This window comes from Anabas testudineus, chromosome 18 (genome assembly GCF_900324465.2).
Source record: "Anabas testudineus chromosome 18, fAnaTes1.2, whole genome shotgun sequence".
In the NCBI taxonomy this organism is placed as follows: Eukaryota; Metazoa; Chordata; class Actinopteri; order Anabantiformes; family Anabantidae; genus Anabas; species Anabas testudineus.
In genome coordinates, this window is record NC_046627.1 from 5,723,595 (window position 1) to 5,743,251 (window position 19,657).

General features: G+C 40.1%; 1 protein-coding gene across 1 annotated transcript in view; it reads left to right on the forward strand.

Moving 5' to 3' along the window:
- The window catches only part of LOC113168126 (NACHT, LRR and PYD domains-containing protein 3-like), a 176,319-nt gene that overhangs the window by 134,382 nt on the left and 22,280 nt on the right, over nt 1-19,657 (forward strand). Inside the window, exons 6-7 of the mRNA XM_033326629.1 lie at nt 15,511-15,684; nt 15,914-16,087. Of these exons, the coding sequence (XP_033182520.1) occupies nt 15,511-15,684; nt 15,914-16,087 (348 nt within the window). The remainder of the gene's footprint in view (nt 1-15,510; nt 15,685-15,913; nt 16,088-19,657) is intronic.

Here is a 19,657-nt window from a genome sequence, read left to right on the forward strand (position 1 = left end):
AACCTGACTTGAAGTCAGATGAAGTCAGACTTATGAACACTACCAGCATTAATCTTTTCGTGGTCGAGTGCAGCTGAAAGATCCAGAGATGAAGGACGGAGACGTGTCTGTGATTCTGAAGAACGTCACCATCAATGATACTGGAACATATTAGTGTTATGTTAGAAATGGATTCTGTTGTGTTCTTCACTCATCACCTACCTGACACCTGCTGACTCACTGCTGCTTCTCATCTGCAGGTACCAACAAGGAGGATGGAGGAGACAAGGATGGAGGAGACAAGGATGGAGGAGACAAGGTATCATCTCTAAAAACTATTATCAGTTCCTTTGGGTCCACATACAGAATCTTTCCAAGTATCTTTGGTGTGGGAGTGGGAGGAAATAAGAGACAAGTGACGGAGACGTGGAGGCAGTTTAGAGAAGTGGGATGTTACCAACAACTAGTCTGTTTGTCTTATAAGAGACATGAAAAGGTCATGGATGTAGTTTAATTAAACCGCAAACCTGATTAATTATCCTGTAACAAACTGTAGTTTTAGTAAAACACAATGAGCAATAACTGTAAACACTGATTAAGTTGATGAATTATGCTGAATGTTTTAGCTTGTGGGTTTTTAATGTGTGAATGAAACTTAGAAAATCTTGTTGCAGACAATAAAAATGTTTTTAAGCTTTGTTCTTGCTTGTTCCTGAGTTTACTGATCCCTGTGATGATGTTAAAAACTGTTTGGGATGAGAATGAGAAATAATGACACAGGAAAAGACTTCACAACGACACCGAGACTTCAAAGTCACACATTCAACTTCCCACAGCTCAAACATTACCGATCACTGGTGTTTCGCCTCCTTTCTAGAGTTTTGGTCCGATTTCAATTGTCGCCATATTTCGTTGTTGAAGAAGGATATAATCTATATTTAACACGGAATTACAGTTTTATTATGATGGTACTGATGTTAAACTATCCAATATAAAAATAATTACATACTGGATACGACGGAGGATCGTAGAAAACGGTAAGACTGGTTTAGTTTCGTTTCTTATAAACTTCTGGTCGTTGACTGTAGGAAGTTGTGTTCAAAGACGCCATTTTAGCAAAGTTTGTGTCTGAGAGTGAACAGAAACATGAAGACTGTGGTTAATTATAATTATTGGTTTACTTAAAAGAGAAGCAGACGAAGATTTAAAACGTGTTTAAAGCTCATTAACAAGTATCTCAGTCCACTCTGTACTAACCAGTCTGAGTCTGGTTCGTAAAGTCCGCAGATAAAAACGTAGCTGTGAACAAACAAACTCTGATTACTCAGTAAAGTCAATAGAAATTAGTAAAAGTTTGTCTACATTTTCTACATTAAACCGAACACTACATATATTAATATAATAATATTATAATAATGTGGTGAAGTCTACAGCTAAACAGTGGAGGACAGCAGCGACACCTAGTGTCCAGAATGTTAAATACATCTTCTGGTATATTCTCCACTCAGTAGTAAAGAGATGAGAGATGAAGATTCATGGAGTCACACCCTGACCCCTCAGCTGGTCAAAGACTGTAGTTGCTGATGTTTGTAATCATTTAATTTTTATGTGTTACTCTCTTGAAAATCTCCGACTTTGCATAAAACACAGATGATCCTGGGAAACACAAAAGCCCACAGTAAGTCTGTAGAAGTTTGGATAGACCAACTTCTGACAAGTTTTCTGCTGATCGGAACCTCTTCAAAGAATAATAATAATAATAATAATAATAATAATAATAATAATAATAATAATAATAATAATAATAATTAATAATAATAATAATAATAATAATGAAGCTTTTAGTGACTGTAGAGTTTGTGATGTTTCTCTTTTCCCACCGTCAGACTCTGAGATTACTCACAAAGTGTTGATGTTTGTTTGAACATGAATTTACAACTGAATCTAAAAAAGAAAAAACCTGCAGTTTGGTTCATTAGTGACTCTAAACTGTGTCACCGACAGTGTCAGTGGTGTCTGTCTGTTCTTATTATTTGTCTTAGTGAAAAATAAAATGATAAATGTAAGTTAGGGAGGAAACAGATACTGATTTCACAGCAAATCATGGTAAAATGTCTGGTGTTAGTAGGTTATTACTGTTTTACATTTTAATTATGTGTTCAACTACCGCGTGATGAATTCCCCTACTGAGAAATACGGAGCCGTATTTCCACCCTACTGACAAGAAGCATGTACTACAGATTAGTGTTATGCGCCATGTGTTGGATTGAAAAAATATTGCCATCAACCTGAACAAAGAGTGCGGAGAGAAACCAGGTTTCATTAATTCAGACATGTGGTCACAACCTGGGCGATGAATGGTCTTATTTACATCAGAGCTAATAATAAAGTGCTACTGAATAAAAGACAAGTGTATAAATCTAAATTAATCTGAATATAACCAAAATAATAGGGTTTGGACCAACACAGGATGTCAAATGAAGAATTTACAACAGGTTTTTTTTACAACAAAATATAAGTGACACACATGTGACATTAAAGTGAAGGTTCCTTTTTAAGTCATTTATGAAATATTAGCTCTTGTGTACTTATGTATGAATGAGAAAGCAGGTTTACACATTTATATTAAGAAAGAGTTGTTTTTGTAGCATGTTGGGGCCAAGGCGATTTAGTCTCTGAGACCAGGTTTCCTGCTTTAGAAAAGGAGGAGGCGGGAGTAGATAAAAATTTTAGCCCACGATTTATCTGCAAATAAAATTTAAAGTTAAATAATGTGAAAAGAAAATTTAATTGTAGATTTATTCAGAAAGGACATGATGATGGTTAGTGTTTATTGCTGAGTGTAGAGTTTAAACTCGGTCGTTAGACATTTATAGCTTACTTGTAGAGATTTAGCTGCTGCTGTAGTTTGATTAAGATACTTACACAACTGTTAGTGTTTATTACTTTATTACTGTCTGTTTTGCGTTTTTATTTAAATACATTTATGTCTTTGTATCAGCTACTGTTAGCTCAACATATATAAGAGAGGACTCCCTTGATTTAATAAATGATTATCTTTATGTAGCTGGAAGCTTCATTTTGAAGGAAGATAATGATACAACTGTCTAATTTGTACTTAATATAATCATATGTACATGTTGTGTGACCTGTGCTCTTGTTGTTTAAAAGGTTTGTAACACCCAGTATTTGAAAAATCCAAATACTTGTACTTTTTAGGTGTTTACTGTATATGAGAGATCAATAATAATACTAATGACAGATGAATGTGTAACAGTACCTTTTGAACATTTTAACAATAACAATGATACAAGAAAATACAAGAAACAACAGTCAGCTGTTGGGCTGTGTTTGCTGATAGATAGTGAGTTTAAAACAGGACTATTTATTTTTTCTATATATTGTAGCTAAATATCCACATGTATAGGTGAGGAGTGAGCCGATGTAACATCAGATGTTCGTGTTTTGGGTTATTTTGGGGTTTAGATGATTATGGAATTAATTACTACAATACAAAATGTGTTTATTCTGTAAACTGATCAGAGTTATACAGTCTCTGGGTGTCATGTAATTTAACTAATACATCACTGCTATAATAACAGCAGTAAAAATGCATTGTCCTTATCAATTATACCACCAGATAGGCAACTATTAATTATAAATAAATATTGGCTGTCTGTCAGTGTGTATTGACTTACTTTAAACAGTGTAACTCAGTTACTCTTTTCACACTGTTTAAATCTGCCTTATTGACTGTTGCAACTCTTTTATTTCTACGGCTCTGGGTCTTACGAAAACTAAACCATCATCTCCTCTCTGACAGGACATTCATGAAAGTCGCTTTGGATAAAAGCGTCCGTCAAATGACTAAATAAGCATCTGACTGGACACACAGACATAAAACTCCAAAAGGTGAGCAAGATGCGGGAATGAGCATGAGTGTAGTAAAAGTGAAGTGGTTAAAACTGCGTTTAGATTTTTGTTGTCAGTGGATACGTGGCTGCCAGGTGTAACAGAAAAGATGGAGTGGGTGGTGGGTGCATAACAAAGGGTGGTTAAAAGGGGGGGTTTGAACAAGTAAACTTTTCCAGTGTTTATTGAGTTGCCCTCCAAATGGCACAGCAGGCTGAACAGCAAACAACAGAGGCTCACTTTACAATAAACAGTGTCTGCATGTTTGGATTTTCACTCAGTGAAGTGATGGTTAAGCTTCAATAGTAGTTGGCTTTCAAGGTTCTTGGAGTGAAGCTGTGACCGTTTAGCAGTGAACAGGAGCCCTGCATCACTAAAAAGTCTCTCGCAGGCTGCAGATGCAGGAAGACCTGTGTTGACTTTGAGTGACAGCTTCTTGATCTGAGGAAAGTTATGCAATAGATCCAAACCTGCAGTGGATGGACATGAAAGGTACCTATCCAGGTGTCCTGCTTCTGTCTTTCCTGACCCCATGGATCCAAAGAAGTCATCTTCATCAGAGAGGATGCTGTTTGTGCTGACATCATCCAACTCTGTGTCTAGATGAAGTCTGATGATTTCAAGGCCTGTGGAAAGATAAATGGTTTTCAAAAGAATGTAGGTCTGTGCATTATTTTTACCCTTCTAATGTACAGACTGCCACACTGCTGGTGTTTGACGTGAAAAGTTCCCTGAACTCTTACCACCCTGTGGTTTAGTCACTGACACACTGAACTCCTAATGACAGTAAAATTAACAAATAACACATTCAGTTCCATTTGCTAAAGTTAACTTAATGAAAGGAGGTTTGATCACCATTTGATGGCAATTGAAATAACAAAATCCACGACACAGCCACTACTACACCGCTCAAATAAATAAAGGGAACACTAAAATAACACAACCTAAATCTGATTGAATTAAATATTCTTATTAAATACTTTATTGTTTTCATAGTTGAATGTCTTGACAACAAAAATCACACAAAAATGATCAATGGAAACCAAATTTATTAACCCATGGAGGTCTGTATTTGAAGTCACATTCAAAATTTAATTGGAAAAACACACTACAGGTGGATCCAACTTTGATGTAATGTCCTTAAAACAAGTCAAAATGAGGCTCAGTAGTGTGTGTGGCCTCCACGTGCCTGTATGACCTCCATACAACGCCTGGGCATTCTTCTGATGAGGTGCGGTGGTCTCCTGAGGGATCTCCTCCGAGACCTGGACTAGAGCATCCATGGATGGAGCGAGACACGATGTCTCAGATGTGCTCAATTGGATTCAGGTTCGGGGAACGGGCGGGCCAGTCCATAGCATCAATGCCATCGACTTGCAGGAACTGCTGACACACTCCAACCACATGAGGTCTAGCATCGTTTTGCATTAGGAGGAACCTAAGACCAACCACACCAGCTTATGGTCTCACGAGGGGTCTGAGGATCTCATCTCGATAGCTAACAGAGAAGTGGTCTCTGGTCACTACCTGCAGAACCACTCCTTTATTGAGGGTGTCTTGCTAATTACCTATAATTTCCACCTGTTGTCTATTCTATTTGCACAACAACATGTGAAACTGATTGTCAATCAGTGTTGCTTCCTAAGTGAGCAGTTTGAATACTCAGACGTGTGATTGACTTGGAGTTACTTTGTATTGTGTAATAAAGTGTTCCCTTTATTTTTTTGAGCAGTGTATATAATGAAAAAATCGTTCACTGTAACTACAGTGGCAAGAAAAAGTATGTGAACCCGTTACGTGGAGTTTTGCATGAATTGGTCATAAAATGTGCTCTGATCTTCATTTAACTGAAAACAATACAAAAACACAGTCTGCTGAAAATAATAGCATTATATGTTTTCATGTTTTTAATGAACATAACATGCAAACATTCACAGTGCAGGGTGGAAAAAGTATGTGAACCTTTGGACTTAATAACTGGTTGACCCTTCTTTGGCAGCAATAAACTCCTCTTCACAAAACTGTTTCAGTGTAGCAATATTCTTGCGATGTCTGGTGTGAATGGCTCTCTTAAGGACATGCCACAGCATTTCAATCGGGTTAATGAGCTTTAAACACGTTTTAAATCTTCGTCTGCTTCTCTTTTAAGTAAACCACTAATTATAATTAACCACAGTCAGGACTCTGACTGGGCCACTCCAGAAGACGTATTTTGTTCTTTTGAAGCTATTCTTTTGTTGAATTACTTCTATGTTTTGGATCATTGTTCTGTTACATCACCCATCCTCTGCGGAGCTTCAGTTGGCGGACAGATGGTCTTACGTTTTCGTTTATGACAACAATCCGTCCAGGCCCTGAGGCAGCAAAGCAGCCCCAAACCATGATGCTCCCTCCGCCATGTTTTACAGTGGAGATGAGGTTTTGATGTTGGTGTGCTGTGCCTTTTCTTCTCCACACATAGTGTTGTGTGTTTTTTCCAAACAACTAAATTTTGGTTTCATCTGTCCACAGAATATTTTTCCACTAGTGCTGTGGAACGTCCAGGTGCTCTTTTGCAAACTTCAAATGTGCAAAATATTTTTTGGACAGCAATGTCTTCCTCCGTGGTGTCCTCCCATGTACTCCATTCTTGTTTGATGTTTTCCTTATTGTAGATGTGTCAACAAAAATGTTAGCATGTGCCAGAGATTTCTGTAAGTCTTTAGCTGACACTCTAGGATGCTTCTTTACCTCATTTAGTATTCTGCACTGTGCTCTTGAAGTCATCTTTACAGTATGACCACGCCTAGGGAGAGTAGCAACAGTGCTGCAACAGTAAGCCCAAAACTGGTGTGTGTTTTTAAAAGGCAGCACAACTTTCAGCAACACATCCAATATAATCACACTGATTGGACTCAAGGTTGGCTCACTCCTGGCTCCAATTAGCTCTTGGAGAAGTCATTAGGCTAGGGGTTCACAAACTTTTCATACCCTGCACTGTGAATGTTTACATGTTATGTTCAATAAAAACATGAAAACATATAATGTTTGTGCAGTATTATTTTCAGCAGACTGTGTTTTTGTATTGTTGTGAGTTAGATGAAGATCGGGGCAAATGTTATGACCAATTCATGCAAAACTCCACGTAAACTCAAAGGGTTCACATACTTTTTCTTGCCACTGTACTTATCCAGTAGAACAAATTTAAGAAACTTATATTTTTAGTCTCTAGCTTATTTGCTAGTTAAATATGCTAACATTGCAACATTAAATGAAACAGCGACATGTTTCCTCAGATTAAACGTTGGGTTTTATACACTGAAATGTCTGTGTCTGTTTTGACGAAGCTGTTCGTTGTCACTGTTTGTAAACAAAACATCCTTTTAACATGAGGCCAGGGGTGTTAATCGTCTTCAATTGTAGCGTAGTTGATAGCCAGCTCTGCCATTTTTGATTCTACCAGGACTGACGATTTTTTTTTTTTAGCGGAGTAAGAGTTGCGTTTCTTCTTAATAAAAATACTCAAGTAAAAGTAAAAAGTATGGTGCAGTAAAACTACGTTTCTCAAGTACATGTAACAGAGTAAATGTAACGCGTTACTTCCCACATCTGGTATTAGAACAAGTTGATTCCTTTCGTTTTTGGAGATGAACTTTGATTTCAGAATAACATAGAGGGAACATATTAATTGTGTTGTGAATAGCTGTAGAAAAAGTACTGAGGTGTCTTGTAGGGCTGGAATGGGGAGCAAACACAGTTCATGTGTACAGGAATCATTAGAGTAGATTGTTGTACAGCAAACTGCTGATTCTCAGTCATTTCCAGACCTACAGTGTAGTAAGTCTGTTTGTAGAAACTCTATTTAGACTTTGATTTGACTGAGGCACAGAGGAAGTTTACTGTACATGAAGTTTTTAAAGTATCTCCATGATTTTCTCAGATAACACAGATGATCAGATTGTTTTTCTGTGTTTATCTCTAAATGTTGTTTAGTGGTGGAAAAGTTAGTGAAGTATCAGCGTCAGTCCAAATGACTGAGTGAGTGTAAATGTTGGTCCATCATCCTGTGTGTGCTGGGCTGCAGCTTCATGCCTCCATCTAGTGGACTGATAGTAGAAGTAGAGCAGCTGATGGCAGCTTCCTCTGCCTCCCACTGCTGTCTGACTGCATTCAAGTGACACTGATATGAAAGAGGAAAGAAGAGCCAATCAGTGGAGGAGGAGCTGATCTTTGTCCAGGAGAAATGATGGAAAGGAGGATTTCAGTTTTCACTGCACATCAATGATTTGTGTTTCCTCTCCACATGAAGGTAGAAAGTGTGTGTGAGCTGATGTGGATGTGGATTCAGCAGCATGGATCAGTGTGAGGACAGAGAGGAGGGAGTCCCTCCCTCTAAAACCACTCTGTGTGGGGACCATGAGAGCCAGACCAAAGATCAGAGGTGAGATGAGGATCTCTAACTGTCCATGACTCTTCTCCATGTCAGAGCTCAGCACTCTAATCACTGCTCCATCATTATTCACACTCACTGTCACATCTGTCACTCAGCTCCTCAGTAAGATCTTAGAAGAACTAATGATGAACTATGAATTGTCTTAGTGAACAAAGAGTTCAACCACTGATTAATCAACTCCTCCACTAAGATCAAACAGCATCTTTCATCAGATTTCATGTTGATGAACAGGAGAACGTTCCTCATCCACTGTCTTCTTACTGATTCTCTATCTGCTTCCAACATTTCAGCTGCTGACAGTCTGCTCACAGTTCATCTGTTTTCAGCTTCAAACTACTTTTCATTTGTCACTTGTTGGTTTGTATCAGGATGCAGCAGCAGAGGCCAGACTCTCCTGAACCCAGCGGGGTCTCTATGAAGAGTGACTGGTCTATGGATCATCCTATTGTCTTTAAAGACAAACAACCTGTTTATAGAAGGTAAGAGTTTCAAACTGAACTTTATTTTCTGATTCTCCTGAAACAGGAATTAAGTCTTGGTCCAGATCTTCATGGTCTGTTTTAGGACTGAACTACCTGCTTAGTTACACTGTAAAAACATCTCTACTAACAAACTAACTGATTTTCTAAGTGATGTTGAAACTAGAATAAAAATCTCTCCAGTATAAAATACAATCTAACCTTAAAGGAGCAGTTCACATTTCTTCAAGTGTGTCTTTAAACAGCAGTCAGGTGTCCATGGGATCTCTGAACCAGGTTTTAATATGTGGGATCATTCCTACTGTTCATACAGGACACAGAGAGATCTCTTCTTAAAGACCTTTGAGTGGAAGTGATGGAGCCAAAATCCACAGTCTGTTCCAAATGGATTCTAATGTGTAGCTAAGGTTCATATGAGGCTTCAACAGTCGGACTTTCTTAAATCCAGTGGAGATCTTCCACAGTTCAAGTCTTTCAGTGTCCAGTTCCCTCTCTGTGTTCCTCTGTGTTCTGACTGTCATGGTGATGTTGGACTTTAAATGATTTCTCTGAACAGTTTCACAGATCTATGAATCAACCTGATCTTGTTGATTTAGAGCAGACAGTGGATCAGGAAGTAGCTGCAGTTTTGGAGCCCAGAGAGCACATTAGTCTTTGACTTAGCTTCTTTAATGTCTGATTACCACGTAGCACTTTAAATAGTTTTCTATCATTTTCACTTCTTCTGTCTGTCTTTACTGTAGGACAGTAAATCATTTGTAACCTGATCTAATAAAAATACCCAGGTTTCCAGACAGTGGACTGGTTTTTGATAAGGTCCAACATCTATATGAAGGAGTGAGCTGTGTGTTGATCACTGTAGCTAACGTTAGTCCTGCTGAGCTCAGACCATGTCCCAGAGATGTCACCAGTAAAATCCATCTACCCTCAGTGGAGGGGGGGCTACTCACAGTTCATCATGTTTAATGTGACAGTCAGACAGAAGTAGTTTTTACTACAATGAGAAAATTCCTAATGATGAGGGGATGTTCTCTAATATTACGTGGTACTTACATATTATAGCTTCAAGTATCAAAAGTATCAAAAGTAAAAGTACTAATATTATATAACATTAATGAATAATAATTATTGATGGATTATTGTGTTCATGACTTTAATTTCACAGCAGTAGTGATAAAACTGATTTTAACCCTTATTCACTGATTTTATAATCATATTTTTGGAATTTAATTTTAATGTGAATTTATTTTTGTGCTGCTGAGTAGTTTGTCAGTAAAGTCAGATTTTACTGTGTAGAGCTGAAACAGATTGTAGTTAATCTGTGATCTGTTCCATTAATGCACATGATTTAATTCAGTAACATGCATTAACTAACAGGTAAGTAAAGTTAACTAAAGCATCATGTTGATGTTTGATTATTCATTCATCTTCATGTAGACATTTGGTAACTTGTAAGGTTCAGGTTACACTTTATAAACGAGAGCTGAATATCCACTACAATAAGGGTCACAGACAGCCTTAATAAATGATACCTATGTTTAAGTGATGCTTATTCAGCACTCGTGGCCGTAGATATTAAGCTAAAGAGGTTCCACTTCATCAGGATGCAGCAGCAGAGATCAGAGTCTCATGAACCCAGCTGGTTCTCCATGAAGAACCAGGTCTAAGATTGGTCTTAACTTTAAAGTTGAACAACCTGATGATAGAAGATAAGAGTTTTAAACTGAAACCAGATCTTATTCAATGATTCATTTTTATCTAAATTACATTTGCATCAATACAACTAATACGTAATATTTAAGTACAGGTTACATTAAGTTTCTAGCAGCATTTTATAACATTAAAACATCTTTTTTATCCTGAACAAACACTTATTTCTCTCTCAAACGTTAGGTTACTATATATAAAAAAAAGCTCTTAATGACTTGCTCGACATAGTTTCACAGTTTCTTTGCTCTCGAAAGTGTAGTAAAAAATTAGGTTTCAGTAAGAAATAAATAAATGAAACAGTAAAATGATTAGTACTAACTCAACAATCATCAGAAAATAAAAAGCAAATGTCAAACTTTACCAGGTCACCTGGTAAGAAGTTCTTCTCCATTCTCTCCAATGACCTCTGTCAAGCAGCAGATGACAGCATGTCGTCCACCAACCACACGCTGCAGTTTAACAAGAGTCCTAAAAAAGTCTGATTGATCAAAATTCAATGTTGGGAAAAAGAAAAACAGGTGAAAACTTTCAAGAAGGTGAAGACTTTTTATAGTTACTGTAGATTCTCCCTCTGGAAGATGAAAGTGTTCAGTTTTGTTCAGACTGTTTCAGAGAGGTGCTGATTCAACTATGTGCTCATGAAGAAGTGTGTAGGATGTAGATTGTGCTGCTGTTGTATTGAATTATGTTTTAATATAAGACAATAAAGCCAGTATTCTAAAATGACCTTAAAGTTAAAACGGAAGTTATTTTAAAATGTCATCAAAGCCTCAGTGATGTTGGTTTGACTGTGTTAAAAAAAAGGAGCAAATTAACTTCGATTGACTTCATGTTAGTAATTATCTTACAACCTGTAAGAAACCAGAAGGCTAATCTGATGGATTAACTCTGCTCCAGATATTAAGACCAACTTCTTTTAGTCACCTGTATAAAATATACAAATTGCTCTTTGGCAAATTTAAACACATAATATTCGCAGTAACCTTCAAAACTTGGAGCATATTATTTAAATAAAAAGTCCATCATACATTAAAATATGACACAGTTTGTGCTTCTAAAGCTATTAAAAATCTACCTGGAACATTTAAGGAAAAACTGATTTGCCCATAGATTCTTCACATTGTTCTTTTTTGGAGCTGATATCAATCAATTTTAGTCGACGCGATGGAGTATTATGCTGACCACTGACCTCAAGACTTATCATGAGATTCTAAAACATAGAATCATCAGAAATGGTCTGAAAGTAGTTCCTTTAACATCTACTCATGAAATCAAATAATATACAATCAACACAACCATGAAATATTATTATATATTAATATAACAATAATAATAACAATATTGTAAATATGGTTAAAATTTTACTTAAAATTAATATTTTCTCCTCAGAGTTCAGCAGCAGAGCTCAGAGGTTCACAGGGATCAGTCTGCCCAGCAGCATCAACCAGACGTGGACTCTGTATTTATGGTCTGTACAATCACACTTTGACTATGAACTACATAAAACCCATATTGAATACTAAACAACCATTCAGGTCCTAACAGAGTCCATGCTGCTCTGTTCAGACCAGCAGGTCTTCAGACTGACACATGAATCACATGTTGTCTTCTACCAGTTAAAATGAAATGTTCACTTCTCATTCTGTTCCAGCTGTTGGAGGAGAACATTGTCACTTTTGTAAAGAACGAACTGAAGAAGATCCAGAAGGTTCTGAGTCCATATTACCCACAATGCTTAGAGAGTCGGAGGGAGGATGAGGAGGTGTTGGATGGTGATGATGAAGAGCAGAGGAGGAGCAGCAGAGAGGCATTTGTGAAGATCACACTGAACTTCCTGAGGAGAATGAAGCAGGAGGAGCTGGCTGACTGTCTGCAGAGCAGTAAGAGGATTTCTCTAAACATTTAACATCATCGACAAATGAGACGTTTACTGAGAGCTGAAGATGTGGAGTGTTAATATGTTGAAATGTGAATCATTTAGGGTCATGAAACTGTCAAACTGTGTTTTCATTAGAAATTGTATTGATCATGTTTTTGTGGTTTCATTCAGGAACTTCAGCTGCAGTTTGTCAGCGTGAACTTAAATCTAATCTGAAGAAGAATTTCCAGTGTGTGTTTGAGGGGATTGCTAAAGCGGGAAACCCAACCCTTCTGAACCAGATCTACACAGAGCTCTACATCACAGAGGGAGGGACTGGAGAGGTCAATGATGAACATGAGGTCAGACAGATTGAAACAGCATCCAGGAAACCACACAGACCAGAAACAACCATCAGACAAGAAGACATCTTTAAAGGCTCACCTGGAAGAGAGGAACCCATCAGAACAGTGATGACAAAGGGAGTGGCTGGCATTGGGAAAACAGTCTTAACACAGAAGTTCACTCTGGACTGGGCTGAAGACAAAGCCAACCAGGACATACAGTTCACATTTCCATTGAGTTTCAGAGAGCTGAATGTGCTGAAAGAGAAAAAGTTCAGCTTGGTGGAACTTGTTCATCACTTCTTTACTGAAACCAAAGAAGCAGGAATCTGCAGGTTTGAAGAGTTCCAGGTTGTGTTCATCTTGGACGGTCTGGATGAGTGTCGACTTCCTCTGGACTTCCACAACAATCAGATCCTGACTGATGTGAGAGAGTCCACCTCAGTGGATGTGCTGCTGACAAACCTGATCAGGGGGAACCTGCTTCCCTCTGCTCGCCTCTGGATAACCACACGACCTGCAGCAGCCAATCAGATCCCTCCTGAGTGTGTTGACATGGTGACAGAGGTCAGAGGGTTCACTGACCCACAGAAGGAGGAGTACTTCAGGAAGAGGTTCAGAAATAAGAAGCAGGCCCGAAGAATCATCTCTCACATCAAGACATCACGAAGCCTCCACATCATGTGTCACATCCCAGTCTTCTGCTGGATCACTGCTACAGTTCTGGAGGATGTGCTGAAAACCAGAGAGGGAGGAGAACTGCCCAAGACCCTGACGGACATGTACATCCACTTCCTGGTGGTTCAGTCCAAAGTGAAGAACATCAAGTATGATGGAGGAGCTGAGACAGATCCACACTGGAATAAAAAGAGCAAAAAGATGATCAAGTCTCTGGGAAAACTGGCTTTTGAGCAGCTGCAGAAAGGAAACCTGATCTTCTATGAATCAGACCTGACAGAGTGTGGCATCGATATCAGAGCAGCCTCAGTGTACTCAGGAGTGTTCACACAGATCTTTAAAGAGGAGAGAGGACTGTACCAGGACAAGGTGTTCTGCTTCGTCCATCTGAGTGTTCAGGAGTTTCTGGCTGCTCTTCATGTCCATCTGACCTTCATCAACTCTGGAGTCAATCTGCTGTCTGAAAAACAGTCAACTTCTCTGTGGTCCAAACTGTTTAGACCTAAACTAAAACTTCTCCACCAGAGTGCTGTGGACAAGGCCGTACAGAGTCCAAATGGACACCTGGACTTGTTTCTTCGCTTTCTCCTCGGTCTTTCACTGCAGACCAATCAGACTCTCCTACGAGGTCAGCAGACAGAGAGAGGAAATGGATCACAGACCAATCAGGAAACAGTTCAGTACATCAAGAAGAAGATCAAAGAGACTCCCTCAGCAGAGAAAAGCATCAACCTGTTCCACTGTCTGAATGAACTGAATGATCGTTCTCTAGTGGAGGAGATCCAACAGTACCTGGACTCAGGAAGTCTCTCCACAGATAAACTCTCTCCTGCTCAGTGGTCAGCTCTGGTCTTCATCTTAACGTCATCAGAAAAAGATCTGGGTGTGTTTGACCTGAAGAAATACTCTGGTTCAGAGGAGGCTCTTCTGAGGCTGCTGCCAGTGGTGAAAGCTGCTAAAAAAGCTTTGTAAGTATTTGGATAGTTGAATGTGCATTAAAGTCTGGACCAGAGAATCTACATTGTGAACTGGAAACCTCGGAGTGTAAATAACTGAGAGAGACCCAAACATTTTAAATGTCTTAATGTCAGGATTTTTGACTTGCACACGTTTCCCATCACTAGTTTAGTTTTACGATTTACATATTTTTATTCATTGTATACTCTAATATTTTATTTTATTTATTCATTTAACAGACAACACAAATGTTGTTATGTTATACATCACTGTTTTTCAGACTGAGTGCCTGTAACCTCTCAAAGAGAAACTGTGAAGCTCTGTCCTCAGTTCTCAGCTCCCAGTCCTCTAGTCTGAGAGAACTGGACCTGAGTAACAACAACCTGAAGAATTCAGGAGTGAAGCTTCTGTCTGCTGGACTGGAGAATCCACACTGTAAACTTGAAACGCTCAGGTCAAGTCAAGTTTCTGTTTTAAATAACTGGAGATATTAAAACACTCCATAACTGCTGATATAAGAGAGACCCAAGCAAATTAAACTTTCTAATGTCACGAGTTCTAAGTTGCAGAAGGGTCTCATCAGTATTTTTACAATATATAAAATACTTGTATTTTCCTGTCTGATTTTATTTCATTGTGATGTATCTTTTTAGTACAGAGTCAATATTAAATGTGATTACAGTTTAACACAAATGTCATTTTATATATCACTGTTCTTCAGACTGAGTGGCTGTAACCTCTCAGAGAGAAGCTGTGAAGCTCTGTCCTCAGTTCTCAGCTCCCAGTCCTCTAGTCTAAGAGATCTGGACCTGAGTAACAACAACCTGCAGGATTCAGGAGTGAAGCATCTGTCTGCTGGACTGGAGAATCCACACTGTAAACTGGAAATGCTCAGGTCAGGTCAAGTTTCAGTTTTAAATATTGGGAGATGTTTAAAAACGTCATAACTGCTGATATGAGACCCAATCAGATTAAACTTTCTGATGTCATGATTTTTAAGTTGCAGAAGGGTCTCATCAGTATTTTTACAATATCTAAAATACTTGTATTTTCCTGTCTGATTTTATTTTATTGTGATGTATCTTTTTAGTAAAGAGTCAATATTAAAGGTGATTACCGTTCAACACAAATGTTGTCATGTTATACATCACTATTTTTCAGACTGAGTGGCTGTAACCTCTCAGAGAGAAGCTGTGAAGCTCTGTCCTCAGTTCTCAGGTCCCATTCCTCTAGTCTGAGAGAACTGGACCTGAGTAACACCAACCTGCAGGATTCAGGAGTGAAGCTTCTGTCTGCTGGACTGGAGAATCCACACTGTAAACTGGAAACTCTCAGGTCAGGTCAAGACAAGACAAGACAAGACAGAGACCCAAGCAGATTAAACTTTCTTATGTCATGATTTCTAAGTTACAGAAGGGTCTCATCAGTATTTTTACAGTATATAAAATAACCGTACTTTCCATACTATATTTAATTGTTTTATATCTTTTTAGTTGACAGTCAACATTAAAGGTGATTCCAGTTCAAAACTAATATTGTTATGTTATACATCACTGTTTTTCAGACTGAGTGGCTGTAACCTCTCAGAGAGAAGCTGTGAAGCTCTGTCCTCAGTTCTCAGCTCCCAGTCCTCTAGTCTGAGAGAACTGGACCTGAGTAACAACAACCTGAGGGATTCAGGAGTGAAGCTTCTGTCTGCTGGACTGGAGAATGCACACTGTAAACTGGAAACTCTCAGGTCAGGTCAAGACAAGACAAGACAGAGAACCAAGCAAATTAAATCTTCTAGTGTCATGATTTCTAGGTGGCAGAAGTTTCTCATCAGTGTTTTTAGAATTAATAAAACAATCATAATTTCCTGTCTGTTTTTATGTAATTGTTTTATATCTTTCAAATTGACAGGCAACATTAAAGGTGATTACAGTTCAACACAAATGTTGTCATCTTCTACATCACTGTTTTTCAGACTGAGTCGCTGTAACCTCTCAGAGAGAAGCTGTGAAGCTCTGTCCTCAGTTCTCAGCTCCCAGCCCTCTAGTCTGAGAGAACTGGACCTGAGTAACAACGACCTGAGGGATTCAGGAGTGAAGCTTCTGTCTGCTGGACTGGATAATCCACACTGTAAACTGAAAACTCTCAGGTTAGAATTCATTAACTTAAACATATTTTTATGCAGCAGTGTCTTCCAGACTCTGAGATGTTGTCTCCGTGAGAATTTTTCCTTTTTTGTTAATGTTGTTGTTAAAGGTATAGTGTCAAAAATAAAGCAAAGTCACTGTTTATAATTTTCTGATTGTGTGCAGAAATTAGTCATTATATGTGACCTGATCTTCCTCAAAGTCACAAAAATAAACTACCACAATTTTTATATATAATATTTCTAACTAAATGAAACAAAACATTCAGTGCTTTTCCTATCTTTATTGAATAGACATGTTGCTCTAAACCACATTATTTATTTACCGAGGGAATTCACCACTGTTTTCATTTTTGGAGTTTACATCCCTCCTGGCGTTAATGCCAAAGAGGCGTTGGGTGAACTACATGGAGCTATCAGCGACGTGCAGAACGCCCAACCTGACGGACTGGTCATCATTGCCGGAGATTTCAACCATGTAAATCTCAAGTTGGTGCTCCCTAAACTCCATCAGCATGTGGACTTTGCGACGAGGGGGGAGAACGCGCTGGATCGTGTTTACAGCAACATCCCCGGCGCGTACCGAGCGGAGCCCCGCCCCCACCTCGGATACTCAGACCACATCTCTGTTATGCTAATTCCAGCATACAGACCACTTGTCCGACGCTCCCAACCGGTTCTGAAGCAGGTAAATACCTGGCCAGCAGGAGCAATCTCTGCTCTTCAGGACTGCTTTGAGTGCACCGACTGGGACATGTTCAGGGAGGCTGCAACCACCGGTGATTACGTCAACTTGGAGGAGTACACATCATCAGTGACCAGCTACATCAGCAAGTGTGTTGATGATGTGACCATCTCCAAGACCGTCACTACACGCTCCAACCAGAAACCGTGGATGACTGCTAGGGTGCGTGCGCTGCTGAAGTCAAGGGACTCCGCCTTCAGAGCAGGAGACATGACGGCCTTAAGAACAGCAAGGGCTGAACTGTCCCGAGCCATCAGAGAGGCGAAGCGCGCGCACGCCAGGAGGATCCACGGCCACTTTGAGGACAGCGGAGACAGCCGGCGCATGTGGCAGGGCATCCAGGCGATCACTAACTACAAGACAACTCCACCCGTCTGTGTTAGCGATGCCTCCCTCCCAGATGTGCTGAACGACTTCTACGCCCGATTTGAGGTACAGGTAAAGAATAACACGGTAGCTAGGAAATCCACCCTTCCCTCAAATGATCAGGTGCTCTGTCTCTCCACAGCCGACGTGAGGAAGACTCTACGCAGAATCAACCCACGGAAGGCTGCTGGTCCTGACAACGTTCCTGGCAGGGTCCTCAGGGAATGCGCAGATCAGCTCGTGGATGTCTTCACTGACATCTTCAACATCTCCCTGAGCAGCGCCGTTGTTCCTACATGCCTCAAGTCAACGACCATCGTGCCGGTGCCGAAGACGTCTACTGTCTCCTGCCTCAACGACTACCGCCCTGTTGCACTCACACCCATCATCATGAAGTGCTTCGAGAGGCTGGTCATGAGGCACATCAAGTCCCAGCTTCCACCCTCACTGGACCCGCTGCAGTTTGCGTATCGTCCAAACCGTTCCACGGACGATGCCATCACCACTACTCTCCACCTGGCTCTCAGCCATCTGGACAACAAAGACTCATATGTTCGAATGCTGTTCATAGACTTCAGCTCAGCATTCAACACCATCATTCCCCAGCAGCTGATTGGGAAGCTGAGCCGACTGGGTCTGACCACCTCCCTCTGCAACTGGATCCTGGACTTCCTGACTGGGAGACCCCAGTCAGTCCGGATCGGGAACAGCATCTCCAGCACCACCATGCTGAGCACTGGGGCCCCACAGGGCTGTGTGCTCAGTCCACTGCTGTTCACTTTGCTGACTCACGACTGTGTAGCGATGCACAGCTCGAATCAGATCATCAAGTTCGCTGATGACACGACTGTGGTGGGTCTCATCAGCAAGAACGACGAGTCAGCGTACAGAGAGGAGGTACATCAGCTCTCAGCCTGGTGCAAGGCCAACAACCTGTCTCTGAACGTTGGGAAAACTAAAGAGATGGTTGTTGACTTTAGAAGAGCAAAGAGTGACCACTCTCCACTGAACATCGATGGAGCGTCAGTGGAGATCGTCAAGAGCACCAAATTTCTTGGTGTCCATCTGGAGGAGAACCTCACCTGGTCACTCAACACCCGCTCCATCAGCAAAAAGGCCCAGCAGCGTCTCTACTTCCTGAGGAAGCTGAGGAAAGCCCATCTGCCGCCCCCCATTTTGACTACATTTTACAGGGGAACCATTGAGAGCATCCTGAGCGGCTGCATCACTGCCTGGTTTGGGAACTGCACCGTTTCGGATCGCAAGGCCCTACAACGGATAGTGAGGACAGCTGAAAAGATCATTGGAGTCTCTCTCCCCTCCATCACGGACATTTACACCACACGCTGCATCCGCAAGGCTACCTGCATTGTGGACGACCCCACCCACCCCTCACACCCAATCTTCACACTTCTGCCATCAGGGAAGAGGTTCCGGAGCATTCGGGCCCTCACAACCAGACTTTTGAACAGTTTCTTCCCCCAAGCCATCAGGCTCCTCAACACACACACAACAAACTGAACTGAGCACACACACTCGCTAGAGTCGACATGTTTCCATCCTTCAGTTGTAAATTGTATTCATTTCCGCTACTGGTCGCTGCTGTTTTGTGTTTTGTGTTCTGTTTTTGCACTGTCTTCTGACGTCTGTCTGCACTTTTTCTTTGTGTTACTGCACTGTTTGCACTAGGTTGCACAGGATGCACTTTATGTGTTTTGCTAGGACAACTTAGCAGTCCTCAGCCCCATGTTTGTCTTGTTGCCGTTTTATGTAGCACCATGGTTCTGGAGAAACGTTGTCTCATTTCACTATGTACTGCTTCAGCTATATGTGGTTGGAATGACAATAAAGCTTCTTGACTTGACTTGACTTGACATCTCCATTCTATACTGTATTCTATACTGTTGATTCGACCAAGTTGACGTGTGACATCAGTGTTTCATCAAGTTAGAAAAATTGTGTTTTTTAATTTTTGTGACTTGTGGTGAAGATCACATATTGATATTTAATGAAGAATTTATGCAAAATAAAAAAATTTAACTTACTTACTCTTACTTACT